The 14,039-nt window shown below is 44.7% G+C and overlaps 1 protein-coding gene across 1 annotated transcript in view; it reads left to right on the forward strand.

Moving 5' to 3' along the window:
- Positions 1-11,250, forward strand: part of LOC147023805 (cell surface glycoprotein MUC18-like) — a 142,180-nt gene extending 130,930 nt beyond the window's left edge. The window contains exon 16 of the mRNA XM_085889619.1: positions 9,199-11,250. Coding sequence (XP_085745745.1) covers positions 9,199-9,272 — 74 coding nt within the window. The 3' untranslated portion in view covers positions 9,273-11,250. The remainder of the gene's footprint in view (positions 1-9,198) is intronic.
- The last annotated feature ends 2,789 nt before the right edge of the window (positions 11,251-14,039 follow it).

The following is a 14,039-nucleotide window of genomic DNA, read 5'->3' on the forward strand; positions in this document are numbered from 1 at the left end:
CGGAGATGAGAGAGGAATTCTGGGAAAAAGCGGATAGGAAACAAGAAGAACATGAGTTGGAAATTGACCAACTCGAGGAGAGAGCAAGGTTGGAGTATGCGGAGATGAGCAAGAAATTAGGGGAAAAAGTTTCTGAGTTACAGAAACACCAAAGCAAAAAGAGGGAATTTCAAAACGAGCTGACGATGTCAAGGGAGGAAAGAAAGAGAACGGAGAATGAAACGTTAAGGAACCACACTGTGCAGATCGAACAATTAGAAGCCAAAGCAAGACTAAAGAATGAGATGCAAGAAAGAGAAGTGAAAGAACAACGAATGAAGCAGGAAAGGGAAATCAATAAATTGACGGAAACGACGAGATTGGAGATTGAGGAACAAGAGAGCCAGTGGGATAAGAAACAAAAAGAACAAGGAATGAAACAGGAAAAGGAAATCAACAAATTGTAGGAAGCGACGAGATTGGAGAAGGAAGAACAAGAGAGACAGTGGGATAGAAAACAAGAAGAAAACGAATTTGAAATTGACCAACTATAGGGAGAACAAAGTTGGAGTCCACGGAGATGGAAAAACTCCGGAAAGATAACGAGCAACTCAAAAGGCTCAGAGAGGAAGAACGACTCAAATGGAAAGGAAAATGGAGCCAGGAAGTAGAACAGCACAATAATGTGGGATGTGTGACGTCACCACAGGGAGTAATGTTAGTGGTGCGAAACTTGATTGACATCACTCGTTGGATGACATCACAATTTGAGCAAACCCTGGTGATGGAGACATTGAGGGAGCATACGGGGTTGTTGACGAATGAAACACATTTTGAGCAGGTCCAGCATGTGGAGGTGACAACCCCAGAGGAGTGTGGCGAACCGATGATGAGCAACCTGCTGGAGAGAAGCGACCGGACCGAGGTGACTCTGGAACGAAGCAGGTACGTGGGTACATGCATACATGGTGCGGACGATGAGCTTAAGGTGGAAATTGAATTTTATGTTAAAGAAGAGATTCTGTCCGATGGGGTGCACGTATGCGTGACCCCTGAAGGTGTGTGTGGAGTGCCTGTGAATGAATGCTGTGAGCCCACACTTCAGACTACAGCACCGATGTGAGCTGCCAAGGCCGAAACGTGTGTGGGTACTCATGTGACGGTCGAGGATGTAACCCTGGAATGCGAGGCAGTTAGTCAGTACGCAGGCAAGGTTGAAGGTGTGGAGGGTCAACACATAACCTTGGAATGTGTGCAGCCTGCTGTGAGTGGGAGTCCTGAGCGTGGAATGAGTGGTGACGTAGGAAATAGGTTTGAGGTGCAAGGGGAAATAGAAATGCAACCAGGACAGAACTTGACACAGGGGACAAAAACCATAATGGACAGCTCTGCATAGGTTCTTACAGAGTTGGAGGTGCTGCATCCAGGAGCAGGCTTTAGAAATTGGATTTTAATTTCTCTATCAGCCTCACAGGAACTTTGGGGTGGAGCCCAGATGAGTGGCAAGTGGCACTTGCGTGTGTCACTTGGTCTTCGAACCTTTCTGAGCACACGAGGGGTTTGGCTCGCTGAATGGGGTTTATCTGTCTTCAGGGAGTTATGGAGAAGAGCGGGAGGCCATTCCACCGATTGGGGTTTACCTGATTTCTGTGAACCCTGGAGAAGAGGGGGAGGCCATTCCACCGATTGGGGTTTACCTGATTTCCGTGAACCCTGGAGAAGAGGGGGAGGCCATTCCACCAATTGGGGTTTGCCTGACTTCCGCGAACCATGGAGAAAAGGAGGGGGTGGACCACAATCCCGATTGAGGCGTGACCCCTTTGAGCCGTGGCGGAAAGGCGGCGTCATGTAATTGGAAATGAGGGATTCGTTCCTTCCCTCCCCTTCCAATGAGCCAAAGAAGCAGGCCATATTGGGATGTAAGAAATTGATTGAAAATTTTACCAAAAGTGATTGTAAATTGAGAGATGACAGAAAGCAGAAGAGTGGCACTCGTGGATTTGGGTGATTATTCAAAAAAAGCGGTGGAGACATTACAGGCAGAGTGTTAAACACACCTGAAACAAGTGGATGACAAACAGTGGCTTGTTTGAGGAAGGATTGAAATGCCTGGTTAGAACCATGTGGAGGTTCATGAGGCTGGTGAAGAGATTTTGATGTTTCGTGTAAATTGTTGGAAATAAACGATTAGGGCAGTATGGAGGATGCCAGCGGACGGCGGACGTAGTGGCAAATTAATTGGGGTTTGATGAAAAAGTGTAGTCGTTAAATTTGATGACCAAGTGGTATCCGAGGGACTGGTGTGTTTTTGTTTTTACATAAACATGAAAGGTGTTGGATGGTGTTGTGGCCTGGGTGTGTGGCACTGTGGAATGAATGACCAAAGAGTTTGGGTGAATGGCATGATTGTGCAGATGAGGAGAGTGAGTGCGAACAACGTACCCTGTCGGTAGGAGTCTCTTAACCAAGTTAGTGTATGTTAGGGGGACTTAGAGGATTTGACATAGATTCTGGCTGCTGTTCCATTGTGCAGGCGGACTGCGAGGGGTAGGTGCAGGCCAAGGTATGGGATACTGGCTGGTATTGTGACATGGTATTGGAAGTTGGTGAGTCAGGAAATAGGGCAGCAGGGCTTTGGGGTTCCTGGCAGGTGAAGGCTGTCAGAGGTGCCAGGAGAGCATGGTAGCTTCAGTGCCAGGAGAGCACGGTAGGTTAAAGTACCAGGAGAGCACAGTGTCGGTGCTATGAGAGCACAGTATGGGAGCCATGAGGGCACAGTGTCGGTGCTATGAGAGCACAGTATGGGGACTATGAGAGCACAGTGTGGGTGCTAAGAGGGCACAGTATGGGGGCTAGAGAGAGCCACCCCTTAGGAGCGCCAGAAGCACGCTCAGGTGAACCCCGAGGTCGCTGGGTGTCCTCCACCCACGATTAGAAGCAGGCAAAGAGGCCTCGTAGTAGTCACACTCCCCAGCCAGCGATTTATGCCTGGCACCACCAAATGGAAAAAGACAAATAAGGGCCTTGCCCATGTTTAATAGAATAGAACAGTGTGCCAGGTCAGGAAAAATGGGTCATTAGGATCATTCTTGCCATAGCAGGGGTTGTCGCATTGTCTCGAGCTAAAAGTAAATGGTTAGATTCGATGCACTCTCATCCGCACCATTCATGTGTGACACCTGGTACGAGTGGTGTTGTTGGGAGAATTTGTTAACAAGGGCCAGGCTAGGTCACCCTCTCCAAGTGCCAGAGAGGCCACCAGTATGTCATGAGCACACATCCATGAAGATAACAGTTGAGTAAGAAACACACCATCCTGTCTGTAAAAGGAAAAAAAAAAAAGAGAGAACTTCAAAACAAGTCAGGCAAGGAAGGTTAAGGGTACACTCCATCTCACCTGGTCTGAGGTCATCACACCCATTTGCATCCTCAAGAACACCTCCAAACTACATTTGCTTACCATCGATATCACCGTGCCACCATTCACCTCCTGTCCAATGCAGGGCTTGTTGCCTGCTGCAGCTTGTGAGTAGGCCATATGGGCCGAAGCATATTTGTGGGCCATTGAGGCCAAAGTGCTTTTGTGGGCCGTTGCGGCCAAAGATGCATGCCATTTTGTGGGCTCAGTGGGCCGAAGAACTCTTTGTGAGATTAGGCCACTGGGCCGACTGAACTCACCTGGTGAGAGGCCAATAAGGCCACGAAATGAGGAAACCCTCAGGGGTGAATGGACAATACTGCCGGGAGGGGGCATGAAGGAGCGAACACGTGAAATAACTTTGAACCTTTGAATGTTCTGCTCCGATGCCAATATTGGTGTTAAAAGTAAAATTGAATGCCGTCCCATTCAAATCCATAATTAGAATGTTAAGTAGTGTGCATAGAGTGTGAATTTGTTTGTTTGATTGGTGACCTGACACACTAGGATAGGGACATGCCAATCTTACTGTGACACTTTGGTTTTTGGAGTTGAGTGCTTCTCATGTTGTGGGTTAGAGTAAAAGAGAGATCTGCTGTACGTTAGGCAGGGCCATTGCCGTGGGCTGCCCCAGATGGAGGCTCGGGAGAGCCTCGGGAGAAAGGTGGGGGTAGTGTTACGGAAATGGCCCTTCTATGCTACTAAATATAGGATTAGCCCAGATCCCCCATTAAATGCATGTTTAGCCAGGTTGTTCGGTAATTTGACGTTACATGTGTGTCGGGAGGTGTCACAGGCTGTTATTTGTTTGTGCAGTGGTGGTGGATCGAGAGCTCCTTCTTCTTCCTTCCTCTCTCCTGGCGAGACTCCGCCCAGTGCTGAGAGGGGGAGTGGCCAAAAAGAGGAAGTGAAACTAAAGGCCCGGTCACACCTTGACGTTTTAGCCAGCGATGGCAACGGATTAAAATTTATGTAAAACGCTGGCTTACGTTGAACTTTTGATGTTTTTTTTTTTAAAGATTCGGACGTATTCATAGCGACTTGATCTTATGTATAACGCATTAGTAACAGACACAGAACGTTTCGTTGTGTTATAGATAACTTATACCAACGAATGCTGAACCTGTTGTCGGCCGACACAACCTATGCCCAACGATAGTCTAACTTAGGCATAGCGCGTTGCACGCATCGCCGACGATGTCGTGACGTAGCCTATTAAAAGGCTGACGCACAACGATTCGAATCATAACTGCCGTAGAAATGGAAGTGTCAACATCGCAGTCACACCTTGGCGATCTTGCCAGCGTATGCCGACCTAAGAAAAATGTGTCTAAAACGTTGGGGCACGTCAAATACGGTATGAGTAAGTTTGGTATACGTGAGTAGAACGCTAAAGTATGCTATCATACGTCGTAGTAAGTAGAGTATGCTATCATCGTAAAATTTTTCGACGTACTTGGTGTATGACACACGTTCCGCATGCGATGTGGATAAGTTGTACACACGATATGCGGACGCTTAAACATGTCCACAAAGGCTACTTATAAGCTACTCATAAGTCGAAACACGTCGCGGTAATGTCTTTTTTACGCGAAACTTATTTCTAACTTATGTTTGACATGCTTTGAACCAATTCTTTACGTAGTCCCAACACACATCAACGTATGTAGACGTATTCCAATGACGTCTTCCGGTCGACAAAAAAATAAATGAATGTGTTTCTAACTTACAACTGCCATATAAAGACGTGTTCCCAGCGATTTTGGGAATTGGTATATAAAAATGGTGTTCATAAAAGGGGAACCCAACAGTGTTTTCGAGTCCTTTTTGAGTCAATGTCCATGTCAGCAGTAACAGTATCAGTATCAGTATCAGTATTAGTATTAGTCGTAGTTTGTTCATGTTGGCAGTAGTAGGTGAGTGTGAGGGGGAGGGTGTGGGTTATGATGGATCCTCCTTGCGTCCGCGTGTCCACGGGTAGGAGACATCTTTGCACCATTGTTCGAAGTTCTTCACGGCTAATTTTTTATGGGGCTTTTTCAACAATGAGCTATAGCTTGTTTTTACGATTTAGGTCTATTCATAACGGGTTGGACAAATGCACAATGAACTAATAATGTGCATAGAGCGCTTTGATTACTTATAGATACGATATACCAACGAATAATTATCGTGAAGCCGGCGTTCACAAACTATGCCCAATGATAGCCTAACTTATCCATATCGTGCGGCAGTTTATCTTTGCCGGTGACGTGGGGTTTGCTATTCATAGGCTGCCACTCAACGATTTAAATGGCTGCATCTCCACGATTCAAAGTAGACGCTTGCGCTCAACAATTGGATTTTTTTTTACACTCAACGACTTTTAAACGGTACCACTCAGCTATTTTCATTGTTTACATTGAACGATTTAAATTGCTGTCACTCGCCTTTGTTTTTTGACGCTGGGGTTTTGAAATTTGAAGCATTTCTTCTGAACGTGTGAAAACGCTCAAACTCGACTATTTTAAATAGACGCTGCCGATGGACAATTGGAATCATAGCCAAGCTAGACATCGAACTGTGAACATCCTCGTCATGCCGAAGAAAAGTTTGAAGAATGCTGCAAATAAGTGTCCTGGCCGTGGCCGTGGACGCTGACGCTGACGCAAGGACGATCCATTATACCGACGTCTTTCAGCCTATGAGTAACTTAAAAGTAACGTCTGTCGACGTGTGGCAACGATCGCGTAACGTGCCAACAACACATTAATCATAGGTTAGAAATAAATTTCGGGTACGCTAAACATTACCTCGGCGTGTCTCAACTTATGATTAACTTACAAGTAGCATGTGTTGACGTCTGTCAACGATCGCAGACCGTGCATACAACTTGTGGCCAGCGTAGTGGAATGTGTGAGTCATACGCCGGCATACGTCGTGAAATTTGAAGCATGAAAAAATTTGAGGACAACCGAAAAGTACAACGTTTAAAGCCAGCGTACAACGACGTATGGCAGTGTTTTTCAGCGTGCTCTCAACGTTATCAAAACTTACCCATAACGTATTCAACGTGTGCCAGCGTTTTAGAAAAATATTTCAAAAATCGGCATACGTTGGCTAAAACGTCAAGGTGTGACTGGGCCTTAAGGGGAGGAGTTTGTCGGCTTCGTAAAGGGGTGCGCCCCAAAAAGACAAGGTGAAAAGAACTGAGAGGACGGAGTTGAGAAGTCGGGCTTCGAGGCGGGAAGGCAAGAGAGAAACGATGGGTGTCGAGGCGCAATCTGCTGGTTGAGCAGTCGGGCTTCGAGGCGGGAAGGCAAGAGAAAAACGACGGAGCCTCTGACGGTCCCTACTCACCTCATGGCTCGACGACGTCTGGGAATCCCATGGACCCAGCCTGCCGGAGCCCGGCACCTCGATTTGGCCTTGTCTGGTGAACAGGCCAGGCCTTGACTTGAACAGGCCAGGCCTATGCTGGACCTTGTGAGAAACCAGCTGAAACCCATCGTTGATCTGACGGTCTTGTGCCGTCGACCTTACGCAAGGTCAGAGCGCGCACAGGCCGCGTGCAGTGCGACAAAGGAAGGCGAGCGCCATCTTGCCACGCGGCGTGCTCGAGCTTGGGGGCTCGAATCCGTGGACATCGGCTTGTCACGAGCCACATTCGTGCTTTTGACACTTTCCTCTCGTCCATGAAACATCACCAAGTACTCTGTGTCTTGTCTGCATGCTGTCTATGTCTTGTCTGTATGTTGTTTAAGGTATATCTCGGTTGGGACCCCTTCGAAACCCGTAATCCGTAGTTCCCTAGTTAAGAACGGGCTATAGATTGATAGAAATATTGTCGTGAATATTTTGCTTGTGTCGTGTTCCCCGATGTCCCCAATAAATCTGTCTGATTCGTATGAAGTTGCCGCTTTGAATTAATTCGTGCCGCGCCGAGGAACGATCCGCTCAATATGGATATAAAAACCAAAATGGTTACAGACTGGCAGAATTCGCTCAGTATCTGACAAAACCAGTCTGTAACCGGGGTCTATTTCCCCAACTGGTAAGGTCCAGGGGTACGTTGGTATCGCGATTGGAGACGCGTGATCCGAGGCCTGTGCCGAACCAGCCGGTGTTATAACCCCGGAGACGGCGGTGGTTCAGGTGGCGTCGAATCTGTAACATTTGGCTGTCGAGAGTCGGGTGCGAAAACCCAAACTGGTTACGGACAGTGATTGATGCGCTCGTCCGAATCCCGCCACCGCTGAATCCTCAACAATATATATATATATATATATATATATATATATATATATATATATATATATATATATATATATATATATATATATATTTATCCTCGTCATGTTATATATATTTATCCTCGTCATGTTATATATATTTATATATGTTATATATATTTCTGTTATATAAATCTCTTTCTAACCAATGACTCTCTCACTCACTGACTCACTGACTGATATTAAGGATCGGTATGGTACCTTCCGACTGATACTACTGGCTAATATTATGCCGCTCCTTTGCATAACATGTAAGTTTATAGGTGAGAGGACCTAAATTCAAGTGAGAGCTGGATGGTGTGATCAATCCCTATAATGAAAAACCAAACCAGCTGCCCATCACTATGTTTTTCATCCAGTCTCAGGCAGCATCACCTTCACTCTCGTCTTAGGCATCACCACCCCTAAGCTCTCCTCACTCTTCTGCAGCCTCTCCTGGATAATCCTCGAACACCCCACTCCCCCACCTCCCCCCCCTCCTCATCAATCTTCCAATACCATTATCATGCTCATCATATCAATTTCATCAGTAAAGGTATTAGTTCAGTTATACAGAATGTAATATGTTCATTCTTCGGTATTGGCCCTGCCTCTAACTCCCTCTTCTCCAGAGGCCCTTAGTCTTAGTATTCGCGGATTTTTTCAAGAATGTAAACCCAACAAATAGCAAAGGTGTACCATATGCGAATGGACCCCCTCAAATTAACATCAAAGAAATTGTCTGAGATTATTTTGACAGGAAGAAAAACAAATAAATAAACCAATGTCACCCGCACGGTGACCCGTATCTTGCCAAAAGGTGACCATGTGTGACTTCTTTAAGGTCACACTGAGGTGAACAGAGCTGCTATCCACCAGGAGCGACTCCTTGAGGAATATCTGCCTCCGAGAGATTCCGATGAGAATCGTTCTACAGAGTAACCATGAAAAATATGCTTTTGCCTCATAACGTCACCAAATGACGTCATAATGTCTCAAGCTTGACATATCTAGAAAGCACTCATCGAGGTGTTCAATTTGAGGTACAACACGATATGGTTCCTAAAACTTGAAAATTTGACCTTGGGGTCAAATATGTTTGACCTGAGGCGCTAACCATGAAGGTCAAGGCCAATCGCCACCAAAAATTAATCAGCTGAGCGCCAGACCATGAACTATATTCCCATGAAGTTTGAAGACGATCCGATCAAAATTACTCAAAAAATAAGGGTTTTGTCGACTCCCCTGATTTGCGATAAAGTGACCTTGACCTTTGACCTTCAAAATTTTATGCGCTGAAAGGGACCTCTATAGGCCTCTGATATGCGAAGTTACAAATATTTCCAATGATAACTGTTCTCTACAGAATTTTTTATACGTGATTACAGACAAACAAACAAAAAAAAAACATACAAGCTGACTAACATATTTTGCAAAAACTTCGTTTTGGCAAGATAAAAACAACCAAAATCAAAATTGATTATTGTTGGACTATTTAAGTCTGTCTGTGAATAATGGAATTGCATGTTATTGGGCCCTTTTTGCTTCCAGATCCAGACAAAATTGAAGGCACAAGCTGTTCTTCTCAGAGTGCAGAAGACGTCGTCCACGTGTCGTCACTGTAGCCTGACCAGAAGGAACTTTGATTTCTTAGGTTCGAGTTTTGTTAAGAATATGATTTTCTTGAACATATCTCCCAGCAAAATTAATTTGATCAAATTAAGATCATGTGCTATCTTTAATGCAATAAAACTACATACGGTATTTCGGTTAATCTTGCTCATGCTGACAAAATGTAGAGGGTCCAGCTCCATTCTATGTGTTGCAATTTCCAATGAAAATGTTCCCTTTACCATTTACCAACACAAAAGAGCTTGAATTAAATCCCTCCATCCCGAACTAACCTTTCCTTTCCCTCACCCCAAGTGCACGATGCCACCAGGAAGTTGGACCTGCCTGATGGTGGGTTCGATGTACATTCACTACAGTAGTTCAACAGTTGTCATTAAAATTTAATAAACCGTAAAACATTTACTTGCAATGTATAAATTTTGGTTTATAATCAATAATTATTTCCTAATGTTTGTGATGTGGAAATAATCCTTCATTTTTCCCAACAATTTTCTTCAATCGGAACATTTTCTCTAACGCTTGAATTGGCTCCATACAAAGACATTAAACTTCTGTTTGTATGAAATATTGTTTTTGTATTCGGTTGTGCATTCTCTTCGTTCAACTCTTACTCAAATTCCTCAATCTCTTTCTGAAAGTGTCCGTGTTGTTTATGTCCACAAGTGTGTGCAGCCAAGTAACCTTCGTATCCCATATTTTCAAAATGCAATTGGTATTGAAATTGACATTATGGAATTGACACTATCCCCAACCCAGGTTCGCTTCCTTCCTCGCTGCTTCCTCGTAACGCAAAATCTTGCACATCCGCAATTTTGTGCAGCGGTCTTCTTCCCGCGCACGCCAAGGAAATCCAAAACGAAAGAATTATTGTATTTTTTAATTTGTGGTGCGATCCGATATGCTCTCCCGACACCAATTAACTATAAATTTGGAAGGTTCAAAAATATGCACTTTTGATACCAATGTACGCCAAGGTTTGAGTCCTGCACTCCTGAGGGAGTCGGGGGGGATTCCAAAAATCCCACTTCTGATAAACCAATGTGGCACCAACGGCTCAACGAACGTGGAGCTCGTCACGGCGGGAGATAAAATCCCGTGATGTACCGAATGGTTTTAACTCCTGTGGTGACGTTCCGAATTATGGCAGACAATGCACACGCGGGTCATGAGGGGAGACATGAGAACCTTAGCGCTTGTAAAACAAATGGGTTTATTCCCGAACCAAATAACAGGGGAAGATTTACCCGACAAAAGAAATATGACTGTAGGTTGGGAGGGAAGGAAGGGAATGCAATTTATAAAGAATTATTTATATAGTGAGGTGAGAAATGAATCCAAAGAAACTAAGGTGCCTCACTCCAGATTCGATCACAGACGGGAAAGGGACAAAACCAGGGGACTCAGCTCTGGTAGTCGCAGGGGGGGGATGGTTGCGGAGCAGCCACGAGCAGGCGATGAGGGATGAACAGGTGATGGGTAAGACGATGGGCAGGCAGCAGGCGGATGAACTCGCACAGGACGGGGAGAAGGCAGGCAAACAGGACGATCCTCTCAGAGCTCTCCTCCGCACTCTTTTCCTCCCTCGAGTTTGCTCTCAGCCCTTGTTCTCCTCAGCAGTTATTTTTTCTCCTCAGACTCAAAGAAAACTCTTTGTCCTCAGAACTTGCACAATCCCCACCTGCCATTGTCAGCTTCTCCCTCTTCTCTGGGCAACTCTCCGCCCCTCCAAGGCGATCCATAGTTCCACCCCTTTTGCTCTTCCACTGTCTCCTGGCACCCCCAGTAGATGTTTACATCGAGGTTATACACACAATTTCCTAAAGCCGCTGTCACACCTTGACGTTTTAGCCAGCGCATGCCGACGTATGAAAAATTTGGCGAATACGCTGGCACACGTCGAATACGTTATGGGTAAGTTTTGTATACGTTAAGAGCACGCTGAAGCACACTAGCATACGTCGTAGTACGCCGAGCACGTCGACAAATTTTGTGCATGCACAAAATTTGTCGACGTGCTCGGCGTATGACTCACACGTTCCGCATACGCTGGCCATAAGTTGTTGGCACGTTACGCGATCGTTGACACATGTCGACACATGTTACTTGTAAGTTACTTCTAAGTCGAAATACGTCGAGGTTATGTCTAGCGTACTCGAAACTTATTTCTAACCTATGAGTAACGTGCTTTGAACGTATGTGTAACGTATCTCCAACGCATATTGACATATGTAGACGTATTTGACGTCTTCCGGAAGACCACAGAACTTGATGAACGCGTTTCTAACTTACAGCTACCGTATAATGGCATATTGGCAGCGTTTAGGGGAATTGGTATATAAAAATGGGCTTCACAGGAGGAACCCGTCAGTGTTCCAGACTCCATGGTGAGCAGATGTCCATGTCATCTGAGAGATGGAGGATCCGGCAAGGCTGAGCCGAGAATACCTACTCGCTGTCCTCCAACATCAACATGACCTCATCGATTTGACACTGTACCAGTTGCGTGCCAATAGAGCCAGGACAAGAAGAGGTGAACGGAGGAGAAGGAACTGGGTGAGACCATGGATCGGGAGGCGACGGCAGTTTTGCATGTATGACCAGCTAATGGTGGAACTCCGTAACGAGGAGTTCTTTGAAGTTTTCTTCGGCATGACGGTGATGTTGACACTTCGATGTCTAGCGTTGAGTTTTTTATGTCGGTTATGATTTTAATCGTCGAGCAGCAGCCTTTTAATAGGCTACGCCATGTGATCGGCGGTGATACGCTGCTGCGCGCTATGCATAAGTTAGACTATCGTTGGGCATAAGTTGTGAATGCCGACAATACGCTAAGCATTCATTGGTATAAGTTATCTATAAGTTATCGAAACGTTCTGTGTACATTACTAATACATTATGCACACGTCCAACTCGTTATGAATACACTCTCATACGCCCAAAACTGAAAAAAAAATAGTTCAGCGTACGCCAGCGTTTTAGATAAATTTTGATACGTTGCCATACGCTGGCTAAATCGTCAAGGTGTGACTGGGGCTTTAACCATAATCCATAATTAATTATTACCACTCACCACCCCCTGTTTGGTGCACATTAAAACAAGACGATCCTTAAGCTGATGTGTCCCTACTTACTACATCGAGATTAAGCCTGATGTTGGCTTATTGGTTAGGGTGGCTCTGTTGAGATCTTAGGATCCTGAGTTTGAGCACCATTGGCTGTTGAATTAATACCAGGTGGGGTTGATTCAGCCTGTCATCCTTCGGAGGTTGGTGAAGTGAGTACCAGTGTACTGGTGTGGGGCACAGCATCAGCAGTGTCGTCACTCCCCAACAAAAGGATAGCTACTTGGCAGCCAAGCTGCCATATGCAAGAAGAAGAAGAAGATCGAGATTGGCTAACTACTCGTACATGGACCATGCTACTCTATACATTCCTATCTGCTCTATGGTAATATCTATCCCCCCTTCCCACCCACACCCACTCAAATGTAACAATATCACCAACTCGCCATGGGGAATATAGTTTGGAAATAATTTCATATTTACCCTTATTGATGCAATTTAGCCTTCCTGTGCACAAAACTGGTTGTTAAATATCCTAATAGCCAATGAATAAAGCTACAGATAATGGCAATGAATGTGGTGTAATAGGGTGCATGGATGAGACGAGTACATGGGCCATAATAGTAGCGTGTTCAGTTAACGATGGTATTCTTGTTCAGAATGAATGCACGTGACGAGACCATGAGCTCTACGGGTACTGTTCTAGTTTTTGGGTGTTGTTTTTTATCAGCTGCTATTGTGTACTATGTACAAGATGGAAAATCCAGAAGGTAATGAAGAAGTACATATTCCAAAATTTTTTTTTTCTTGATTGGACGAAACATATTCCAGTAATACAGTGACCCTTGACTGCTATTTTGGAAAAGGGTGGCTACATTTATAGTGTAGTTTTTCAAAACATTACAACTCAAACGTGAGATGGTGAGTCCAGACTTGTAGCCACAATATGGCTGGCTCACCTTTGGAATTGGACATTCACTTTATCGTGGCTGACCTCCAACGAATTAAAGTGATTATGCAAATGAGATCTGAATGACTCTATATAAAAGTCATTCCACTCACAGCGATGGAATTGTGCCACCTATGCTGGAATTCATGTGAAATTATATTTTCCTCCAGTAATTGCCAAGGACTTTTATCAAATCCACTGTGATCATTTCTGATATCCACATTAAAAATATAATAAAATAATAATAAAAAGCAGCTCAGTTATATACATGGACTCTCTCATCTTGATTATTAAGAGTATTAACATTCCAAGCTATGTCTTTCCAGACAATCTCTATGTAGCCAGGTTTACAGCAATCGTCATCATTCCCAAAAATCTTACATTACAATTCCTCCATAACTCCTCATGGGGAATGAGTGGGATTTTTTATGGTCATAGGTGACCTCGTTCTGATATCATAGGTGACCTCGTTATGACATAATTGCAAATGTAGAATGCCACATCCAATCAGTATGAAAATTTTGAGGGTCATCGAGGGATAAAATGGTCCACAGAAAAAAAATTCTTGACATCAGTCACGTGATTCGGCCGCCATATTGTTTTAAAAAAAAAAAACCTTCAAAAATCTTCTCTGAAATGGCTGAAAAGATCGAGGTGAAACTTTACGCATGTGACCGCCTATCCACGAGGAACAAGAGTCACACATATGACATCATAGGTCGCATGGTTTGGCAGCCATATTGGAGTTA

Source organism: Eptatretus burgeri, chromosome 7 (assembly GCF_056783735.1).
Source record: "Eptatretus burgeri isolate ZD-2024b chromosome 7, Ebu_testis_v1, whole genome shotgun sequence".
NCBI classification, from domain to species: domain Eukaryota; kingdom Metazoa; phylum Chordata; class Myxini; order Myxiniformes; family Myxinidae; genus Eptatretus; species Eptatretus burgeri.